Source organism: Mixophyes fleayi, chromosome 12 (genome assembly GCF_038048845.1).
Source record: "Mixophyes fleayi isolate aMixFle1 chromosome 12, aMixFle1.hap1, whole genome shotgun sequence".
Classification (NCBI taxonomy): domain Eukaryota; kingdom Metazoa; phylum Chordata; class Amphibia; order Anura; family Limnodynastidae; genus Mixophyes; species Mixophyes fleayi.
Genome location: NC_134413.1, coordinates 67,322,406 through 67,346,929, shown reverse-complemented (window position 1 = coordinate 67,346,929; position 24,524 = coordinate 67,322,406). Strand labels below are relative to the sequence as shown.

Sequence of the window (24,524 nt, the reverse complement as noted above, 5' to 3'; positions counted from 1 at the left end):
CGGTAACATACACAGCACACATTGGGAGAGAAGAACTTTGGTGAAGCATCATGGAAAAAACTAGGGAGAATACACTGTTGCTGGCTTGCTCCCATCACCCTAATTTTCTCCCCCCTGCATATTGAAGCTTTATAAAGCTACGCACCCAATGTGGGAACGTTTGACATTATTCTCAGACTAGATCCATACTGCAGATATGAAATAGTCTGTGTAAGGTGTTTCTTCACATAGAATATAGCTTATAAGATTCTATATGCACACTAAGTATATGTTCATATTTTGTTAATGCTCTGGGTTACATTCTATAACACATATTATAGCTGAGACACTGTATGTTACTGTTTTGGGGCATTATGCCAGAGTCAAAACAAGTACTATATACTGTCAAGGTTGTTCTGTGGTGTGATTGCCTGTTTCCTCCTTATTTCACTGTATTACCTTGTCAGCACAAGTCTACTATGTCTGACAAAGGGAAAGGTGCAAGGAAAAGAGGGTATATGTAGAGGCACTCCGGGGTATAAGATTAAAATAGTATTTTATTAGTATACATTAAAAATATTGATTCATACAATTAGCGAAATATAAATAAAAAATGTGCAAAGTGAAAATAAAATGCAGATCTAGCTGCAAATCGCTGTGTTCTCACGTTATTTCTTTATATTGAATAATTAGTCTTAAGATAGTATTCTAAATAAGATATTATTCTGCTGATTTTATGTAACTGTTAGATAACTTGTTTACCAATAGTGTTAGTATAATGGTGATATTGGTGATATGGTAATATTACTAACACTATACCATTATACTAACACTATTGGTAAACAAGTTATCTTTTTATTTTCACTTTGCACATTTTTTATTTATATTTCGCTAGTTGTATGAATCAATATTTTTAATGTATACTAATAAAATACTATTTTAATCTTATACCCCGGAGTGCCTCTACATATACCCTCTTTTCCTTGCCTCTTATTCATATATACTGGTATAAGGGAGCACCCTCCAGACATGATAAGCAATTAATTCTGGAAATATATTATTAATGACATAGGGGTTAAGTACTACTTGTTTGTTTTTAATAACTCACTTAGTGCGGTCATCTCTATCTCTAGTACTCAAAGGGAAAGGTGCACAGGTGAAATTGTATAAATGTTTAGCCAAATTACCTGTGGGACAAAAGGACCAGTGGGCTGTCGGAGCACCGTGTGAAGCGGGTGCTCAGGTCGAGCAGGTACAGGGCAGTACTTCATGGACAATGGAAGAACCGGTGTGAATATCCTCACTAGCACAATCAGTAACTATGCTTACACAGCTATTTAACCACCAAGCAGAGAGCCAAGTCACTTCTGTGTCATCTATGGCAGGTTCCATATCAACAGCCTCTTCTGAGGTAGTTGTGACACTAGCTTCAGATGCGGGTGGGACTCTATAACACAGATCCTCTCTCCCTCTTCCCAGGTTATCCAGGAATAACCGGCATGGTCCTCCTCCTTGTAAAAATGTCTAGACTGGTTAAATCGGTCTCTAACATCCCTAGACACCTAGCCCCCAGAGCCAAGCATCACTGATGGTTAGACCCTCTTCTTTCTATCTCAGACTCAGATAAGTCTTTAGAAGAGGATGGAGAACTAATGGAGGACTCTGACTCTACCTCAGTGGCAGAATGGGATGACAATGCCAAGAATCAGGGTGTTCAGGACTTGGTACTGGCAGTCCGTCAAGCCCTGGACGTAGAACTAGAGGATCAGGGTTACTCAGAACAATGTCTATTCAAACCTAAGAAACTCAAAGCTGTATGTTTTCCATTGTTGTCGGTACTAACAGACATAGTTGAATCTGCTTGGAAACAACTGCATATGAAATTTTCGGGACAAGAAGTCGTATGCTGGGAGCAAGTACCCAGTGTGGACACAACTGTGGCTTGTTTGGCTTGCCATACCATGTTGCCGGTACCTGGTTCGGCGGCTCTTCAGGATCCCATGGACTAAAAGACAGAGGGGTTTCTGAAAGCTATTCTCCTTGCAGCTGGTACTTCATTCACACACATGTTTTCATCTGTATGGGTCGCAGGAGCCATGGAAACCTGGGCTGACCATCTGGCAGCAGGATTGCAGGACAGCAAATTACTTCCCCTAGCTCTGTACTTGAAGAAAGTTTCAGGTTACCTATATGAGGCAGTTCAGAATGCAGCCTCTATTTCATCTTCATTGTCCACATCAGCGTTGGCTGTGAGGATGACCCTCTGGATGCAGCTGTAGAATTCAAAAAGACCCTAGAGGCTTTACCCTTTTCTGGCTCGGTCCTTTTTGGTCCAGAATTGGACAACATGATATGTCAGTCTACCGGAGGTAAGTGCACCTTCCCTCCTTTTAACAGCTTTAAGAGTTAATGTTCCCAGACCTAGGACTCCCAGGTTTGGGTCTTTTCGTCAGTCCTTTCAGGGGAACTCATCTTCCAAGGGTCAGCCCTTGAATAGGCGCAGACGTCTTCCATCCAGTAGAACCTCTGCCTATTCCAAGAGACGTTTGGTTTCCAAAACCCCGGATAAACCGACAGCATGACGGGACACTCCCTCTCCGCGGAGGGGGTAGGGGGTCACCTGCAATTATTTCAGGAGCAGAGGGCGGCGTCCTCTCAAGACAATTGGATCTTGCGGATCATGTTGAGAGGATGCATCATAGAGCTGGTAAGACCGGCTCCTCATTGGTTCTTTGTCACCTCTTTGTAGCAGGATCTGGTGAAAAGAACGACGATGCTTTACTCAGTCGCTTCACTTCTTTCTGAGTTTTATGCGAGGTCCCAGAGGCACAGAAAAGCATGGGATTCCCCAAGACCTATCCTGAATCTCAAGGGCCTCAACCAACATCTTCGAGTGGACAGGTTCCGGATGGAATCGGTTCGCTCTGTGATTGGATTGGAACCTCAGGAGTTTCTGGCATATCAGGGATGCATACCTCCATTTTCCCATTTGGGAGGTTCATTAGTCTCTCCTTTGTTTTGTTAGGATTCCTCATGGACACTAGCCAACAGAGGATTTTCCTTCTGAAGACCAAGGCCCGTTCACTACGAACCTCGTTCAAGAGAATTCTCACTCACACACTCCTAGGCATGAAGCTTCTGGGACACATGGTGTTGACTTTTGAAACGCTTCTCTACGGATGATTTCATTCCAGAACTTTCCAGTGGGATCCCCTCAGACACTGGTCAGGATACCCTTTCCATCTCGACAAGCAACAGATTCAGCTTTCCTCAGAAACTCGAATCTCCCTATGTTAGAGGCTGGATCAGAGCAACTTTACGATAGGTTGGTCATTTGTCCCATGGTCATGGACCCTGGTCATCACAGATGCCAGTCTTTAGGGCTGGGGGGCAGTGATAATCCAGCTGCGGCTGCAGGGTCTTTGGTCCAGCAGGGAAGCCTTCCGGCTAATCAATTTACTGGAGCTGAAGGCCATGTTCATGGCTCTTCTGGGGGTACAATCAGACAATGCCAGGGGTGTGACGTATATACACCACCAGGATGGAACAAAAAGTGTCCGCGCCAGGTAAGTGCCGACTCAGATTTTGTCGTAAGCAGAAACATTCATTCCAGCGATTTCAACAGTATTCATCCCAGGAGTAGAAAACTGGGAGGCGGATTATTACAGCAGGCATACTATCCTTCCAGAAGAGTGGTCACTACTTCATCAAGTTTTTAAAGATCTAGTCCAGAGATAGAGACTCTCAGATCTAGACCTAATGGAAACACGACACAACCGCAAGGTTCCCTTGATGATTGCGGTAGACGTCATGACAATGAGATGGGAATTTCGGTTGGGGCACCTTTTTCCACCGATTCCGATGATCCTGTGCATTCTCAGGCACTCATACATGGGAGGTTGTACTGTGATTCCAATAGCGCCAAACTGTCCCAAGCAGGTTTGGTACGCCAACATTCTTCTCATATTGGAGAGTCCAGGATGGGCTCTTCCTCTCCGAGCGTACCTTCTCAAACAAGGGGCGTTTCTTCATCAGGACTTACCTTGGCTGGTTATAATGGAATGGCTGTTGAAGCCAACTTCTGGCAGTCCAAGGGATTTTCCTCCAGAATAGTCGATACTTTAATGCGGGCCCGGAAACCGGTTTCGGTTCGTCTATATCACATAGTGTGGCGGGCTTATATCAAGTGGTGTGAGCGTCGTGATTGCAACCCAGTATTCGTCAAGATGTCTTGGTTTCTTGTACTTCTGCAGGATGATTTGGAGGCTGGACTTCGACTTAGCTCCCTGAAGGTGCAGCTTTCAGCTCTGTTAATTTTCTTCCAACATCGTCTGGCAACGGGGTGAACTTTTCTTCAAATGGTGTTACATCTTCAACCTCCTTATGTCCCACCTTTGGCTCCCTAAGACCTTAAACTAGTGCTTGATCTTCTACAACAGGTGTTGGCAACCTTTTTCTGTCAGTGTGCCGGCTAAAACCTTGCCAAGCCCAGTTATACCATATATATATATATATATATATATATATATATATATACACATACACACACACACACATGTACATACACACACATTTACTTATTTATTTATTAGATTATTCAAAGGATAGAGCAGTGGTTCCAAAACTTTTGCAGTTCGCGGCACCCTTAGAGTCTCCAAATTTTTCCAAGGCACCCCTCCAAACTAATTATTGAGCAGTCCTGTTTTAGAAGTAGTTGGGTCAAAAAAATGTAATAAGTATTTAGGTCAGGACAGAAATACTTATTTAGTTGTATGCAAAAATGCCCCCTCTGAATCCAGACACTCTGCCCTCAGGCACTCTGCCCCCTCTGCATCCAGACACACTGCCCCCTCTGCATCCAGACACACTGCCCCTCTGCATCCAGACACACTGCCCTCTCTCACACTGCCCCCTCTGCCCTCTGTCACACTGTCCCCCCTCCTCTGCTTTCTGTCATGCTGTCCCCACTCCTCTGCCCTCTCTCACAATGTCCCCCCCTCCTCTGCACTGTCACGCTGTCCCCCTCCTCTGCACTGTCACGCAGTCCCCCCCTCTGCCCTCTGTCACGCTGTCCCCCCCTCTGCCCTCTGTCACGCTGTCCCCCCCTCTGCCCTCTGTCACGCTGTCCCCCCTTCTGCCCTCTGTCACGCTGTCCCTGTCCTCTGCCCTCTGTCACGCTGTCCCCGTCCTCTGCCCTCTGTCACACTGTGTCCCCCTCCACTGCCCCTCTCACGCTGTGTCCCCCTCCACTGCCCCTCTCACGTTGTGTCCCCCTCCACTGCCCCTCTCACGCTGTATCCCCCTCCACTGCCCCTCTCACGCTGTATCCCCCTCCACTGCCCCTGTCACGCTGTGTCCCCCTCCACTGCCCCTGTCATGCTGTGTCCCCCTCCACTGCCCCTCTCATGATGTCACCCTCCTCTGCCCCGCTGTCACCCTCCTCTGCCCCGCTGTCACACTCCTCTGCCCAGCTGTCACACTCCTGCCCCTCTGTCTGCCCGCTGTCACACTCCTGCCCCGCTGTCTGCCTGCTGTCACACTCCTGCCCCTCTGTGTGCCCGCTGTCACACTCCTGCCCCTCTGTCTGCCCACTGCACACTCCTGCCCCTCTGTCTGCCCGCTGTCACACTCCTGCCCCTCTGTCTGCCCACTGTCACACTCCTGCCCCTCTGTCTGCCCGCTGTCACACTCCTGCCCCTCTGTCTGCCCGCTGTCACACTCCTGCCCCACTGTCTGCCCGCTGTCACACTCCTGCCCCTCTGTCTGCCCGCTGTTACACTCCTGCCCCTCTGTCTGCTCTGCTGTCACAGTCCTGCCCCTCTGTCTGCCCCGCTGTCTGCCCGCCGTCACACTCCTGCCCCTCTGTCTGCCCGCTGTCACACTCCTGCCCCTCTGTCTGCTCCGCTGTCTGCCCGCTGTCACACTCCTGCCCCTCTGTCTGCCCGCTGTCGCACTCCTGCCCCTATGTCTGCCCGCTGTCACACTCCTGCCCCTCTGTCTGCCTGCTGTCGCACTCCTGCCACTCTGTCTGGCCACTGTCACACTCCTGCCCCTCTGTCTGCCCGCTGTCGCACTCCCTCTCACTCCTCTGCCGCGAGCCAGCCATAGAAAAAACCAAAGAGCACATAAACTTACCAATCAGCGCAGCGCCGGGACCCAGCAGACTCCTCTCTCCCGCAGCTGTCACTGACGTCACTGACACTGACGTCGATATTCAGTGACAGCTGCGGGAGAGAGGAGTCTGCTGGGTCCCGGCGCCGCGCTGATTGGTAACTTTATGTGCTCTTTGGTTTTTTCTATGGCTGGCTCGCGGCACCCCAGTGACAGCGCGGGGAGCCGCGGCGCACACTTTGGGAACCGCCGGGATAGAGCATTTACAAAAAAAAAAGTATTTCATCGCCATCCAGAGATGGCAAAAAAAAAGGTACAGGTATTTTGTGCTAAATACGCTCCCCTGTGCAAAAACATTCTTGCATCCTGTAGGGGTTACCTCCAACAATAGCAGTATTATACCCAGAGGAAACCCTCTGACTTAAAAGCACACATGGGCAAAGGGGACAGAGGCACACATGAGGTGGGGTGGCAGAGGCACACATGGGGCAGGTGGGGCAGAGGCACACATGGGGCAGGGCGGCAGAGGCACACATGGGGCAGGGCGGCAGAGGCACACATGGGCAAAGGGGACAGAGGAACACATGAGGAGGGGGCAGAGGCACACATGGGGCAGGGGTGTACATGGGGTAGGGGGGGCAGAGGCACACATGGGGCAGGGGGGGCAGAGGCCCACATGGGGCAGGGGGGCAGAGCCACACATGGAGCAGGGGGGCAGAGGCACACATGAGCAAAGGAGACAGAGGCACACATGAGGAGGGGGGGCAGAATGCCACATGGGGCAGGGGGACAGAGGCACACATGGGGCAGTGGGGGCAGAGCACACATGGGTGCCAGAGACATATATTGGAGGGAAAATAGAAACAGGAAAAGGCAGGGTTGCAATGCAGACGGAAGATTTAACTTACTAGGATCAGGCACCTCTTTTACAGTGCACTGCGAGAGAGGCACTCACCAATAATGAGTCTGAAGGGAGGAAAAGAGGGGAAAAAGAGGTAGGAAGCAGGCACAGCGGGACGATATATGTTGCGCTGCTGTACATGTATAAATGACAGCATGCGCTACAGTCCAACGGAAAGAGCCTGTTCCCCCAGAGAGCCCAGCAGCGGAAGCTCAGGGCTCAGGAAAACAGCATCTCCCCCTGATGTCTGGATGTGACCTGGGGGTCGGCCTGCTAGTGAAAACAGCGTGCTGGGGGTTGCCAACCCCTGTTCTATAAGGTTCTCTCTTTGAACCTCTTGGTTCTACAGAACTACGTCTAATGACATAGAAGGCAGAATTTCTATTGGCCACAGTGTTGGAATGCCAGGTGTCAGAGCTTGGGGTATGGCATTGTAGGGCTCCAAAACTGGTGTTTCACGAGGATAGAGCAGTCCTTAATACTGTTCCTTCATTTCTACCGAAAGTGGTCTTGGGGTTCCACATTAATCTGGATATTGTGGTCCCTTGTTTTTGGGAAGGGGAGTCTTCATTGATGCTTTCCCCTTTGGCTTCCCTGGATGTGGTCAGGGCCTTGCGCATTTATGCAGCTAGAACTTCGTCTTGTCGAAAGACTGATTCTCTCTTTGTGTTGTACGATTCTCATAAAAGGGGCTGGCCGGCCACCAAGCAGGCTATAGCTTATTGGATCAAATCTAAGATTAGGCAGGCTTATGTGAGCTCAAACTAGTCTGTGCAAGATAGGCTCATGGCCCACTCCACCCATTCAGTGGGGGCTTCCTGTACCACACGTTATGCGGTGTCCGCACATCAGCTTTGCCGGGTGGCTACCTGGTCCTCTGTCCACACCTACACCAGATTTTACCAATTCAATGTGTTTGCTTCCTTGGACGCCAGTTTTGGACGGAGTGTTGTGCATGCCGGGCTATCAGAGTGGTCCCTCCCTTAGAGTGGCTGCTTTAGAATGTCCCCATGCTAGCAGTGTCCCCCAGATAAGATGAATGAAAAAAGAGGATTTTTGTACTTACGTTAAATCTCTTTCTGTGAATCCATCGGGGGGGCAAGACGACGACACTGCGTTCCCTCCCTTCTGCTCGTCTGCTGTTTGGTCTTGCTGTTTATTTCCCTTCCTTGGGCTTTAGTATTACACTAAGGCTAGCAGGGATTGCAAAGGGGAGGAGTAAGCTTAGTTAGTTGGCAAAGTGTCAACTCCATGCACCCTCAGCTGGGTGACATTGCTACAATGTGGTTGTATGACAACCACATTGTAGCAATGTCACCCAGCTGGATTCAGAGAAAGAGATTTAACATAATTACAAAAATCCTGTTATTGGCAACAACAGATTGTGTCACTCAATTTCATTTCAGTCAGCACTGACAGTTTTACAGATAATCGCTGAAAACTGATTTTCCATGCATAATGGATAAATGTCAACAAACATAAGCAATCTTTATGAAACCACGGTTGGAGAGAGACATATAAAGGGAGTAGCCACACGGACTGACAGGAGCAGTCAGAATCCTAGTGTATCCTTACCCAGTGGGAAGACATTCCTCCAGCCGCTTGTGTGTGTAACCTGCTGCTGTGTTAACTTGTGCTCCAGGTGTGCAGCGAGTGGCATCAATCGTCAATTGGTGACAAGCACATTTGGACCTTAAAAACAAAACAATCATCATATTTGGATATTACATATACATATTTGTGAATGTTATTAGTAACTCTTTTATGTAACGCAATTTGTATTTTAGGTTTCGTGGTCTTTTAAAACATTTTTGCAGAAACGCTCAGGAGACACACATCTCTAAAAGAGAAATGTACAATCCAGGATAGGTAAAACACCACTCACCCTCTCTCTGGTCAAGGGAATGTAGATTGGCCATCTGGACCCCCAGGACACTCTACAATATTGGACACCATATTCTGTTCTCATCTCCCTCTGTGAGGCTATGTTCTCTATGATACCAGAACTCATCATTCTATTCTTCGGTCTACATCTACACCATTTTAATGATGAATTGAAAATTGTATCAGTTGATGTGTAATGACCCAAAGTCAGGATTCATTGACTGCTTAACTCACATTTCTCCGATCCAAAGACCTACCTCCTACCCCCTCTCACTTAGTGATCTCACCATCCCTATCGACAACTCCTTTGGCTCTGCCACCACAAAACGTCTGTTGCTTACTTCCTACTCTTGTCCTACTCACTGTGATGAAGAAATAACACCCCATCTGACATCTCCTTACCCAAAATTAATATAATGTGTAATGGAGATTCAATACGATCCATACTTAGTACTATACCTGGCAATATACAAAGAAGAGAGATTCAAAGTCGTGATTTTGATAGGGTACTAAAGATACAAGCCACAATTGGTTAGCCAGTATTACTGACTGGGAGGAAAGGGGAAGAGATAACCCATATGAAGTTTCAAACTAGCATGGATAACCTGTGTGAGATCTGTCAAATCATTAGATGGATCCATAACACTACTCTTAGTAAGTCAGCCATTAAAGGTTTTTATGTTTGATATGCTAGGCGATTCCTATCTTGAAGAGAGCAAAACTGGTACACTGTAGTCTTAATAATTCAACTGCAATGCAGTGGACTGTCTTAATGTTATAATAATTGACATAATAACATATTTTCAATTAAGAACTGTTAGGGAGCATGGTTTAAGAAGCATTCAAACAAGAAAGACATTAAGGGCTAGATTTACTAAGCTGCGGGTTTGAAAAAGTGGGGATGTTGCCTATAGCAACCAATCAGATTCTAGCTTTCATTTTGTAGAAGGTACTAAAAATAAATGAAAGCTAGAATCTGATTGGTTGCTACTTGCTATAGGCAACATCCCCACTTTTTCAAACCCGCAGCTTAGTAAATCTAGCCCTAAGCCTTTGTGATCACTACATTTTAAGAAACCATAAACTGCAAATCACCCCAAAAATGTGAGAGCTCCAAGTACTTTAGCACAGTGAGTTATAACATTATGTATGGAAAGGCCTCCAAAAATGGGGTGGTCTGGGATGGTGCAGTCTGATGGTGGAAGGCACAGGGGAGGGTGGGGCTGTGTGAATGACTGGGTACAGATGTGAATGGGGCATTATGAATGGCAAGGGGCCGCTGTCCTGTGAACAACAGGGCACATGAGGAACCAATACTGTGCACCCATCCCCCCAAAAAAATGTAAGTAAGTGCAAAGCTTGCAATTTATTGACAACAAAATTGCTGGCTCCTAAAGTTGAACATGCCTGTTAGGTTTAAATATGAACACTGTGGGGCATGCTCTTAGCCACCACAATCTCCTCAGTGAGGATTACAGGTAAATGAAGATTTTTCTCTCTTGAGCAAACATGAAAACGGTAATACATATTCTTTATTCACTCCTCAAAAACATTATGAGACATGAACCATAATTAACCAAAATTTACTTCATGTGACAATAACCAGAGTGTCAATGGCATATGGATGGCAGTTAGACATGGCTGTTATGAGCCCTAACTCACAAATATAAAATAATTAAAAATGTGTGAAGGCAAAGGGACATTTCATAGTAGAACCAAGAAGAAGCATGAAATCATTGACAGGGTTGTTTGACGATATACTGGAATGCCAGTTCAGCAGCTGGACCCAATGAGCTCAACTGGCAATGCTGTTGCCATCTCTGTTCCTCCACTGGTGATCTCCGTGGCCTACTTGGTGGCTGCATCTGCCGCCACAACCTCTGACAACATGGAGAACAAGTGATTCATGTGGTTTTATGCCCAGCAGTGAGGATAATGCAATTACTTATGGTTCCTGGCAAATCTACTCTGAGCTGACACAAGAGAGACCATGCAGTACAAAAGTGAAAGACTTCTACAGAACTAGAATGGGGGTAAGGCTCAGCTAATATAAACTGTGAAGGACAGTCATGGTTGCAAGCAGATGACTTATTTACGATTTCTACAAAGACTAGTTTATTTTTCATATCTCCATCTTCCATTGTCTCTACTCATTCAAAAAGTGTACTTTACCACCAGTAGCTGCACAGAAATACCAGTTGCTGATGGCTACATTGCTATGGGTGACAAATAATGTTTCTGCCTTACAGTAGCCATACACACTTTCCCCACCACCAGATACACTTGTTATTCTGCATTCTGCTACATTATGTATCAATTATTTCCTAGGGGAGAGATTAACTGTTGGAGCAAGCGAATCATGTGCTGAGAATGCTACACTAGTTGTGGTACCAAATAAAAAAGGAGACACCAAAGCCTTCGGTGGCACCAGAGCCGTAACTTAGAATTCTAGTGCCCTGGGCGAGAAAGACAAATGCCGCCCCCCTAGCCCTCAATTTTAACCAAATTAACCTAAAATATTCCTAAATTGCGCCCCCCTTCAGCGTTGCGCACTGGGCGGTCGCCCCTGTCGCACAGCCCTAGTTACGGCCCTGGGTGGCACCAGCCTCTTGATCGTGCAACCAATGGGCTACCAGCGTTCCAGATGATCAGGTCGAAATATGACCCTTATAACGGACCAAAACTACTCAATTTTTAATTGCTTGTTAAGATTTTAGAGTAATCACTGGGTGGAATAAACTGTCCTTCTTGGGCACCAAAAAGAGAGAAAAAGAAGAAACAATTTTTGTTATTGTTTTGTAAACTTGGTCTTTAGAAATGAATACAGGACAGGAACAGACAGTTCACCAGGATTACTGGAAACTATATACTGTACCATCTGCAAATAATGCAGAGCAGCCTGGGGTTGGGCACACAGTGATACCAGACATCAACATAGATAAGCAGGCAAACGCCTCCTCTCTCTGAGCCCATAGAGCTCAGCCACTAATCAGGAGGACTTACCTGTGTCTAGGGATTTTGTGTTTGTTCTAGGATGGCAATGCCTCCTTCAAGGAGGTGATTTGGGATAATTACTTTTTTTTTGCTTCCAGGATTATTTTCTGAAGAAAAGGAACTGCGGTGGAGAAAGCCGGATCATATGGGTCTCCTGTGCAGAAGGAAGTTACTCTTTCCTACTGTGCTGTTGTACCTAACTTTCCTAGTAGCTACAATCTTAGGGCCGACCAAACAGCATTCTGTAACTCCTGAGAAGCACATGCATTGTGGTCGTGTCTGAATTACAAATGTTGTAGAGTCCACAGGGATAACCATCTCCTCCTCACCTTAAGCAGCTGAAGTGTCCATTTGTAAAGGGACAAGGGACTCCCACGTTGGCAATGGGTTGGTGGAAGGGGCAATTGATACCCCCTGACATGGTTTCCAAGGCAGCTGCAGCTACCCCTTTAAAACAGTTCCAGTAATGCAATACATGGCACGCCGAGGCCATCATTCCAAGGTGGTCCGAAAAAACAACGTCATTGCAGCACAACTAGTTTTGACCCACTGGTAACTTTAACTGAAGTCCACAATCACTTTTGAAGATTCTGGATTCGTTAAAGCACTTAGTCATTTAGAAAAAGGCCAATGGGTAGTGACAGGGCCTACTTCTTCTATGTATAGGGCCATGATAACGTGAACACCAGCACACAAATTAATTACCCTATCAGAAAATGTTGTGTCCTATTTCACCTTTCTGGGGGAAGGCTAACAGTTGTCTTTTTCTACATATTATGGTCTCTAATCACCACTAATTTGTTGAAAAAGAAGTATGTGTTACCTAAACCATATGTTCTTTTCTTTCATCCAATTGCATCATGTCTTTCATGCTTAACTTCCGCTGCCCATAATTAAACTAACCATAACATGGCTCTAACTTGAGTCTGGAGCACGTTGAAAATCTACTTACCTCAATTGATAGATCAATCTTTTTGTTCCATATAGGTCACTTTGTTGTTGGACTAGATGGGAGTCTGACCTTTCCAATTAAGGATTAACAGTGTTATGTCCGGTCATGGGGCTGTATGGTATGGTACACCTCAGACTCACTACACCCCCCCTCAGGGGCGGATTGGCAATGTAACCTACCGGGAAAAACCCTGGGAGGCCGACGACCTCAGGAGGCCGACTAGTGTCTTTTTAAAAAAAAAAATTATGTGTAGCGCCCCCCCCCCCCCCCCGAACAGCAGGGGAGGGGGAAAGGCAGTGTGGTACTAGGTAGCTGGCCCCTCCTCCGGAACCAGCCACCTACCTTAATGTGGCCGCGGAGAATGGTCTCTCCCCTCTCCCCCCCTCTGTGGCTGCAGTCTCCTACACAGGTCACAGGGAACGTGTCACATGACAGCTGCCGTCCCATGTGTGCAGTGGGGGGAGTCTGCAGAAGGAACAAGGTAAGTGTATGTCTGCTAAAGTGTATGTCTCTGCTATAAAGTGTGTGTGTGTATGTGTATGTGTATGTGTATGTGTCTCTCTCTCTCTGCTAAAGTGTGTGTCACTGCTCAAGTGTGTGTGTCTCTGCTATAAAGTGTGTATGTGTCTCTCTGCTAAAGTGTGTGTGTGTGTGTTACTGCTAAAGTGTGTGTGTCTCTGCTATAAAGTGTGTATGTGTCTCTCTCTCTCTCTGCTAAAGTGTATGTCACTGCTAAAGTGTGTGTGTCACTGCTAAAGTGTGTGTCTCTCTGCTAAAGTGTGTGTGTGTGTGTGTGTGTGTATGTGTATCACTGCTAAAGTGTGTGTGTGTCACTCTGCTAAAGTGTGTGTGTGTGTGTGTGTGTGTGGGCTACTAAAGAGTATGTAGGAGAGGAGGGGGGCTACTAAAGGGTGTTTAGGATAGGTGTTGGGGCTACTAAAGGGTGTGTAGGATAGGAGTGAGGGCTGCTACAGGGTATGTAGGATAGGAGGGGGGGGGCTACTAAAGGGTGTGTAGGATAGGAGGGGGGCTACTAAAGGGTGTTTAGGATAGGAGTGGGGGCTGCTAAAGGTTGGAATGGGAGGGTCTTAATATATGTGTGATTAGAGGGAAGGGAGGGGGCTGTCTTAATAGTTCATGGGTGGGAGATAGGGTATTAATTTAATGGCGGAGTTTATGTTGGGTCTAATTATTTAATGGGTGCTAATATTTGTGGGGTGATGGTGGGGCAATTTAATTTATTGGTGGGATAATTTCATTTAATACTGGGCCTATTAAATTAATATGGAGTGAAGGGACCTTTAATTTAATGCTGGGATGGTTTGGGGCTATTAGTTGAATGTAGGGCTGAGTTTGGGAAGGAGAGCTATTTATTATTTAAATGTGAATGTTAATTATGTAATGCCGTGATGTTTTTGGAAAATGGTTATATTAAATGTAAATGCTATTAATTTATTGCTGGGGCTGTTTGGAGGGAGGGAAACAGGCCTAATTATTAAATGTGGGTGCTATTGATTAAATGCCAGGGATGGTTGGAGTTTTCTAAATTCGTGTACCCATTTTTTTTTTCCATGTAGGGCCGCCAACATTCCAGAATCCAGACAAGCAGCAAATGATCCAACAGCCACAGGTGGTGACAGTGACAAGAACAGGTAGGAGAGAGGAGGACAGTCTGCCAACTGTCCTGAATCTGGTGGGACAGTCCACAATTTCGGTGACCGTCTCGCTTAGGATTTGGTCCTACTGAAAGGACAGTTGGGAGGTATGCCCCGCTTCACACTGTACTACTTGTGAAGGCAGAGCTGCGTGTACCTAACAGTAGTGCACACAGTTTTGCCTGTTTATTTGTCATATATAATAACCCCCCCTGTCTTAAGTGCCCCGGGCCCCTCAGAGCCTTATTCCAGCTCTAGCGATACTTTAGTGGTTCTCGCCTTGATTCCATTGCCTCCTTCTACCTTGCATTGGTCCCATTCTTAGATCACTTTGCTGAACATATGGCCAGCCCCCATTGTACTGACAATATAATTAATCCTGCCTCCTTTAAACTTACTATATCACCAGCAAACCCTTGGAATAGCTCTCCCCTTCACTTATGCCATTGTCTGCCAACCCTCCCTGCACTGTTATTAAATCAAAACACCACCAATCACAGGGCACATTTAGGGCTCATACATAATTGTTACCAAAGAAGTGTTTTCTTGCAGATGCTTGAAGCATTTTACTTTTCTGGTGATCGCACTTGATAGCCATTTATTATAAGGATTATTTTTGATGCATTTTTTGAAACACACAGTACACATTTTTAGTCTGGTAGTTACAGCTCATGATGTCAGGGAAAGATGCAACAGTGCGGTGCAGTGCTCATATGCTGCTCTGGCAGACTGAAATAGGATTCTGCCAACATGTTTCGTAATAGTTAAACTTATTAAACAAAGTCAGATATGTTTCTATGAAGGGAATTTTGGAAGAATGTGTTAGTAGGCAACTAAAGAAGTTTGAGCACAGGGGCATAAATCAGTCTCAGATAATGTAAAAGATTTCATGTATTTTTATAGCACAGGACTGGCAGCTCTTTCCCTGCTTTGCTTTAGAAATGACCCACTGTGTCTTAAGTCATCACATATAGGTTTTCCTAAATGTTACTACAACCGAAGTCTAGTAGTTTTAAATCCCGCCTACTTTTGTGTTGGCCCCACCCACAGTTGATTTGGACCCGCCCACATGAGGGCACTTCAAGAATTTTTTCCAGGGCAACTTTAAGTTCCCAATCCGCCCCTGCCCCCCCTCACAGACTCAATGCTAGGAATTCCTCAGATTCAGAGCTTCGGAGGAAGGGCAGCACAGTGGTTAGCATTGTGGATTTACAGTGTCACGATTCAAATACAAAGTGCAGCTCAGGAGCCAGGAATGAGGTGAAAATACACAAAGTTTATTGCTGGAATAACAATCTGATGTTGTAATACTGAATATACAGGAAAATGCAGGAATAAATATCGGGTAGATGGCTGATGTAGGAAAGTGGTAATATGGAGAGCTCCCAGATAGCAGGTAAGCAGATATATGGAGAGATCCAGGCAGCATGAAACCACAAGCACAGCAGAGGGTAGGAACAACAGGATGGGACAACAATAACCAGCAATGAATGCTGGGAGAGACAAGTATAAGAAGGACACATCCAGGTGCAAGGAATAATTAGTGAACAGGAAGGTTAACTCCTAAAGCACAAGAGGCAGGCACGATTGCAGCATCTCTGGTGATCAGAGGTACTGCTGCTAACACATAAAATGAACACAAATACTGCACAGTGCAAAACAAACAGGTACTGCAGGATGCAAGCAGCATTCAAAAGGGAGATGATGCAAAGCAGACGGAGGCAGACCGTGACATACAGCGCTGGGACCATGGGTTCTATTACAACTAGGACACTAATAGTATGAAGCTTATGCAGTCTCTCTGTGTTTGTGTGGGTTTACTCCAGGTGCTCTGGTTTCCTCCCCACAAACCAAAAACATACTAGAAGGTAGATTGTAATCTCCTCTGGGGCATGGACAGTTATAAATGCTTAAACAATCTCTGTGCAGCACAGTGTAATATGTTGATGCTAGACAAAGACTGGTAATTTATGTAATGCTCACCAAATTGTGTTTTTCAACATGTGGGCTTACCCTGGTCTCCAGACCTTTTTGTTCACATATGAAGAATATTGAAATCAGGTCTAGTGGATGATATAGCTCCTACCAGAGCTTAGAACACCCTGATACATCTACTTCTTTATTATGGTAGGAGGTCACTGCTTTCAAAACGAAGGGACCATAGCCTGTCCACCACCAAATTATGGACTAAACTTATAAACGATTATGTATCACTTTAATTATGTTCTCTGGGCAGTCCCTATTAACATAGTGAAAGTTTTGTACCGTAAAATCTGTTTCTCTTAACACAGTTGGGGGACACTGCTCACTATGGGGTATAGAGGGCGCTGTGTGGAGTTAGGTACTAAAAGATTTGTCTAGACTGCTCCCCTCTATGCCCCCCCCTGAATGGACTTCTCAGTCATTTAACTTTCAAAGCCTCAAAGAGGGCGAATCTATATTCAACAGAACATACAACAGAGCCGTCAGAAAAAAAGGGATGGAAGCGCAGTGTCCCCCAACTGTGTAAGAAAAACAGATTTTACGGTAAGTGCAAAAATCTCATTTTCCCTTACACAAACAGTTTTGGGATACTGCTCACCATGGGGAAATTCCAAAGCTGCCCTTATGGGTGGGAACACTGAGACTAAGATGCTCTTAAAACTTTACGGTCAAAACTTGCGTCTTTAGAAGCAAAGTCGTGAAAATAGTAGAATCTAAGGGTGTGCATCGGGCACTTTTAGTGTTTTGGGTTTTGGGTTCTGATTAGCTTGAGGTTTTGGGTTCTGATTTGTTTTGCCAAAACACCTGACGAAAGGTTTTGGTTCTGATTTAGGGTTTTGGGTTCTGATTTATTTTTAAAAAAGCATAAAAAGTGCTAAAATCTAGTTTTTTGTTTGTTTTTCACTCCTACGCTATTATTAACCTCAATAACATTCAATAACAATCATTTCCACTAATTTCCAGTCTATTCTGAACACCTCACAATATTGTTTTAAGTCCAAAACGTTGCACCGAGGTAGCTTTCTGGACTGCGTAGTGGAGTGGGCCCAGTACCCAATTTGGTACCGGGGCCACAATACCTCCGCCTTCAAATGGTCTCAATTCCACTGCACAGCTGCCTGCTCCTACATCCTCTGCAGCATATACAGGGTGTAGTTCGAGCGTGTCAATACCTCTTGTTTTAGACGATGACAGGTCATTTTGATTAATTTTGGATTTGGCAGCAACAGTCAACGTTTTTTAATATCTGATACGCCTCTATCTGGACTGCGTACCCAATTTGGTACCGGGGCCACAATGCCTCCTCCAACCATGGTACAGACCATTCATCATTGAGATCCCATCAAGTATGTTAAAGACAGACAGGGTCGAAGTTTTATTTGTTGACTTTGGAAACAAAATAACTGTCCCTGTTGCAAATCGTCGTGCAATGAAGAGTGACTTTTTCATTTAAAGGCTCAAGCTTTCAAGTGTAGTGTTTATAAGTTATAAACACTACAGTAGTTCTAGCATGTCAATACCTCTTGTTTTCAACGACCATGGTACAGAGCATTCATCATTGAGATCCCATCAAGTATGTTAAAGACAGAGATAGACAATTACTAATTGTAGTGAACTTTTGCTTTTTGGATTTTACATGCCCTCTACTAGGAGATTGGGCATCGGCTTTGGCAGACGACGTTGATGGCATTTCATCGTCTATGTCATGACTAGTGGCAGCAGCTTCAGCATTAGGAGGAAGTGGGTCTTGGTCTTTCCCTACTTTATCCCCCAAATTTCGGTACTCCATTATATACAGCACACGTTGTATTACAGTACTATTTTTTTAAATACTGCAAGAACAGTGGACAATTTTTAATAGATTGCAGTATTAATGTTAATTGGCTGCAATAATTTTTTTTAGACTTTTTAGAATATTTTTTTATATTTTTTTAAAAGGATTTTTGTCGAATTATAATTTTTTTGGAAGATTTTTTAATACTTTTAAAATAAAGATGCACTTAGCAAAACAAAGCACAGGACAAAAGCACCGCTGGACTCAGCAAGGACAGAGCACTGGACTGATGCACCACTGGACTCAGCAAGGACAGAGCACTGGACTGATGCACCACTGGACTCAGCAAGGACACAGCACTGGACTGATGCACCACTGGACTCAGCAAGGACACAGCACTGGACTGATGCACCACTGGACTCAGCAAGGACAGAGCACTGGACTGATGCACCACTGGACTCAGCAAGGACAGAGCACTGGACTGATGCACCACTGGACTCAGCAAGGACGGAGCACTGGACTGATGCACCACTGGACTCAGCAAGGACACAGCACTGGACTGATGCACCACTGGACTCAGCAAGGACAGAGCACTGGACTGATGCACCACTGGACTCAGCAAGGACAGAGCACTGGACTGATGCACCACTGGACTCAGCAAGGACGGAGCACTGGACTGATGCACCACTGGACTCAGCAAGGAAACAGCACTGGACTGATGCACCACTGGACTCAGCAAGGACTTTTTTGGGGTTTTTTTTATATTAATTTAAAAGGATTTTGGTAGAATTTTTCTTTTTTTTTCTTTTTATGGAAGTATTTTTAATACATTTGAAAGAAATATGCACTTTGCAGAACAAAGCACAGGACAAAATGTACCGCTGGACTCAGCAAGGACAGAGCACTGGACTGATGCACCACAGGACTCAGCAAGGACAGAGCACTGGACTGATGCACCACTGGACTCAGCAAGGAGGGAGCACTGGACTGATGCACCACTGGACTCAGCAAGGACAGAGCACTGGACTGATGCACCACTGGACTCAGCAAGGACAGAGCACTGGACTGATGCACCACTGGACTCAGCAAGGACAGAGCACTGGACTGATGCACCACTGGACTCAGCAAGGACGGAGCACTGGACTGATGCACCACTGGACTCAGCAAGGACAGAGCACTGGACTGATGCACCACTGGACTCAGCAAGGACAGAGCACTGGACTGATGCACCACTGGACTCAGCAAGGACAGAGCACTGGACTGATGCACCACTGGACTCAGCAAGGACAGAGCACTGGACTGATGCACCACTGGACTCAGCAAGGACACAGCACTGGACTGATGCACCACTGGACTCAGCAAGGACAGAGCACTGGACTGATGCACCACTGGACTCAGAAAGGACGGAGCACTGGACTGATGCACCACTGGACTCAGCAAGGACTTTTTTGATTTTTTTAATATTAATTTAATGTTGATGTAAATGCGCTATCACCTTCGTGAACACCCGTGGCACTGTTGCCAGACCAAAGGGTAGAGCCCTGCACTGGAAGAGGGCCTCGTCCACTGCAAACCTGAGGAGACTGTGGTGGCCCATCCATATGGGTATAGGAAGAAAAGCATCTGACAGGATCCTGAATAACACTAACATTTCCTCTTTTAAAGCGACTATGCCAGGAATGGGCGCCCTACCCTAATATTAACACTAACCCTAATCCTAACCCTAATCCTATCCCTAATGCTAACTGTAACGTTAACCCTAACACTTAGTTTTTATTATTGAGGCGGCGGGTCATGGCATTGCAGCTTTAAAACAGGAAATGTTAGTGTCGCTATTGTAACTGACGTCAATTCCAAGTGCAGGCATTTTCCATGGTCGGAAATCCTCTGTGTCTATTCGTTGGTAAATCTATATTTTTTTAATGTTGCTCTCATTGTTTTTGCTATTTTTAAGTAGGTATAGTCAGTGTCGGTGTAATTTATTTTGAAATATTGACTACCACCGATCTATACACCTATAGATTACAAAGACAATGAGAATTTGCAAAATTTTCAATCAGCATGAATACAGATACAGACACACACATGCAGAATAGAAAAGTCCCCACCCCCCAGGTAATGTGAACAGGCACCGCAGAGGCTGAGGGAGCAGTGAGAAAACGGCAGGCGTTACACTGAGGGAAAAGCTTGGGAAGAGGGGTGCTGTCACCTCCCTTAAGATGCACCTTCTCCTCTTGTCCAATCTGTCAAAATGGTGTCCTGTAATTCTGTAACTGGTAGGAGCTGCGATTGACACAGCTACTTACCAGACAGTATGTCCCTGCTACCTGTCATTCCATGCTGTTTGCCTCCTCACGCCTGCTGCTGTGCTGAGACAGGGGTGGGCAGGGACCGCCAGCAGCTTCATCTCAGCCCTGCCGGGGGAGACTGGAGCTGCTTCCGTGGCTACCAGTGTGGCCCACTGATGCTGCCCTGGTCCTTGGTCACTGATATAAGTGACCAAACGACCCTTTTACTGGAAGCCCAATATAGAGATCGGCGAAGGGGCGGATGTAAGCACCATTGACGCTCTCCCTGCTGCTGCAAACATAAAAACATAGTGCAATCTAAATGCTCTGCAGCACCGCTGTCTTAATGAATGTATCTCTTTTTTTATATGGTGCCCTTTTCCCTTAATAATAATGCTTAAGTTCATGTAGTAAAATCAACAAAAAGTGTTCACTGCTTATATGATGACCTTGCCACCATTTTATTTTAACCTATCATGATGAGATCGTTATAATGCCTGCTTCTAAAGTAGACCTCAGTCATGAAACTATGTACAAAACATACAATTTTCCTTAAGGCTGTGTCTGAAAATAGATGTTGCAAGAATCAATCCAATTGTATAAGCTACAGTGAATATGGTGGAATTGAACAAATGATTCTTCTTTAAATATTAGAAGAGTTAAATAAAAAAAAATCTCTCCAAGACAAAGTTACGCATCTCCTGTTTGTTCACACATGGAGGTAGAGCTACACTATCTAAGAAGCATTAAGTCACTATGTTACATTGCTCTATGGTGGATTCACTTTTGTGTTAAATGAAGGAATCTCTGATCATTCAACATTCTATAGAAAGATAAGAAATTCCTCAGCGGTAAGGTGATGTAGTGTCAAAGTGGTTTATTCAGTGACAGATAAAATTGACAGTTCTGGTCAGAACACGAAATACAAAAACAAATCAGACAACAACTGTTTGGAAGAGTGTGTGAATGTTACACACTCCACAATCTATGTGGGAGGGAAGTGATCCCAAAAGCATGTAGGTAAAGTCATGTGTAGTATGAAACGAGTTGGACAGGAACGATAGGAGCCCAAATTGCAAGGTGAATGTCCCATAGGCTCAGAGAAAGTCCAACGGGCAGAGGACTGGCTTGTGAGCCTGAGGTGAGCCTAGCGAGAAGTCTAGACTTGCAGACTGTATTAGTCTGGCAGGGAGTCTCTGTACCTACTCAGCAGGATACAGTTTGTAGAGTTAAAATGCAGAGCAGGGAAGTTTTTCCCAAATAACACACCTGGGATAAACCTTTATTTCAAACCAAATAAAGACACGGACACAAAATTAAAGTTGGAATGAATGACGGTATTTATTTATTTTTAAACTAATAGGACTGTAAGGCGGACGAGAGCAGGGCAGTCAGGAACGCAAAACCAATACGGTGGAAAGGTCAGACCATAATACCACCAACCCAGGATCATACCTTATCTATTGGCCGGTGCTAAGATCAAGTCCAACGGCAAGACTACACCCCCAATAAACTCCGCCAGTATAAACCATACAAAACTGGCCCAAAGGTCCTACTAACAAAACGGACCAACCATGGTATGACACCATAACCGCAGGGGGGTAGTAACCTATGACAAGATCAACCAAGCACCATATGCACAGTTACAGACTGCACTGTTCTCCTACCCTCAACAACTACATTCAAAGTTATGTAACCAATTGTAGGGAGGGCGGGCGGAATCCGGAAGCAGGAAGGGCAGAAGCCTCTGCACACTGACTTATAACTGTGTATAAGTCCCAACCCCTTCCTGCACTCATTGGCTGAAACTTACAGGAATCCACAGCTAATAGGTTCTTTGGTAAGTCACTCACCCGCATGATTTTAACTGCGTTTAGTCTGAGGGACACACTTCTCATTTGTACATACACAGCAAGGGAGAGTTTGTGGAGTCCAGGCAACAAGCTACGTTGAAGATGGACTTCACATTTATGTTGAACTTCTCACAATCAGGTTCCTTACCTCCTCTCTGTGGAGCGCTTCTTTGATGGTGCGTGCATGCGCAGAGTGGTGCCGGCGTCCCAGCTGTTTGGTCTCTCTCCTCTCCTCTCTCCGGGTCCCGTGCTGACTTGGCAGGCCTGCGTTTTGGCAGCGGAAGCTGCGAAAGTGGATATGGAATACCTTTGCAAGGTCTACAGAGCAGAATGTAGCGTGTTGAAAATAAAGGATTAGAAAGACAATGTTGATGGATGTGAAGGCAATAAACCAACGCGTTTCCCCCGCACTCGGCGGACTTCATCAGGGATGTGGGTGGGTTTAACAGATGTTCCTTAGAGGATCGGTGTCAATGGTGACCAATCGCCATCAAAGTGAAATGTTGATTGGCAGTTGTTACAGACTTCATAAATTTACGGTTCACAGCACATTGTGAATGAGCACGTACTTAATAAACAAGGACATACACTGTAACACAGATGTAGATAAGCACAGAATGTTTTGAACAATAAAAATACTGGACATGGGTGAAATATGCATAGGGGTGTTTGTAGATGTTCTTAGCATAGCAGATTATTGTAGAGGGTAATCAATCACCATCAGAATGGAATTATAAATGACAGATGTTACAGATTTCAACAATGTGTACTCGATAGACATAGAAGTGTACTGAAAAACAAACACATTGGTGTGTGATAAAGGACCTCCTAGTAGAATGTAAGTTCATGCAGTGTGTATCTGGGCAGAGGTACTGTATTAGGGGGGGGAGGGAGTCACTGGCTGTATGGGGCCAAAAGGATCACTTATTGTCTATAAAGGTGCCTAGATCAAAGTCTATGTTTAGGCCTTTGGGGTGGAGAGTATGTAAATCATAGATCCACCTTGCTTCCTCCCTGGATATGTTTTTAATATAGTCCCCTCCCCTCCATTACTTATTGACCTTTTTAATGCCGATAAATTTCAGGGATGTGGGGTCATGGTTGTGATGACTGGCAAAGTGTGCTGAAACACTGTGTTTCTAGCTGTTTTTTTTATATTTCTGACATGCTCGGACATTCTCACTTGTAGGCTTCTGATAGTTTGGCCTACATATTGGAGTCCATTCTATATAGGACTTTACCTATATGCTTTTGGGATCATTTCCTTCCAACATAGATTCTGGAGTGTGTAAAATTCATACACTCATCAAAACAGTTGTTGTCTGATTTGTTTTTGTATTTTGTGTTCTGGCCAGAAATGTCAATTTTATCTGTCACTGAATAAACCACTTTGAAACTACATCACATTAGTGCCCAGGAATTTCTCATCTTTCTATTGTTTGTAGGGACAGGGGTCTCCCTATTTCCCTCTGGCAGCTTTCACCATCATACCAGGAGCACTGCACCCTATTCCATACTTCTATTCAACATTCTATGTTGCTCTCATTTTACACAACACTGCCAACAATAACAAACTAACAGCAGAATAGAAGATGACCGTTACATCAATAAAAAATTGTGATTCCACCAATATGTACTAAGGATGAGAGGGCTCGGATTCCACTAATCCGAGCCCACCCGAACAGTGCGGATCCGACGGGATCCGAGCACTGTTCGGGTACTTCCGGCCGCCAAAGGAATCCGAAACGAGGCTATGACATCTAAGTCTCGCGTCGGATCTCGCGATACCCGGATGTCATAAATACTCACCTTGCGGCCGCCATCTTCATTTCGCCTGACATCAGGGAAGAGGGAGGGTGTGTAGGGTAGTGGTGCTCCTGCGTGATCAGTGCTCTGTCCTTGCTGAGTCCAGTGGTGCTTTATGCCTGTGTCCAGTGCTCTGTCCTTGCTGAGTCCAGTGGTGCTTTTGTCCTGTGCTCTGTCCTGCTGAGTCCAGTGGTGCTTTGGCCAGTGTCTGTCCTGCTGAGTCCAGTGGTGCTTTGGCCAGTGTCTGTCCTGCTGAGTCCAGTGTTGCTTTAGTCCTGTGCTTTGTTGTGCTAAGTCCATACAAATTATTAAAATCTCTTAAAAATGACTAAAAAAAAATTATT

General features: G+C 45.4%; 1 protein-coding gene across 5 annotated transcripts in view; it reads right to left on the bottom strand.

Annotated features, from left to right (window-relative positions):
• LOC142109304 (histone-lysine N-methyltransferase SETDB1-like) overlaps positions 1–24,524 on the bottom strand; it is a 95,775-nt gene that overhangs the window by 39,208 nt on the left and 32,043 nt on the right. For all 5 annotated transcript variants that reach the window (XR_012680329.1, XM_075193436.1, XM_075193434.1 and 2 more), the window contains one exon: positions 8,567–8,683. Coding sequence is in view for 4 of the 5 variants with exons in the window: in XM_075193436.1 (XP_075049537.1) it covers positions 8,567–8,683 (117 nt within the window). In the remaining variant the exon portion in view is untranslated. The remainder of the gene's footprint in view (positions 1–8,566; positions 8,684–24,524) is intronic.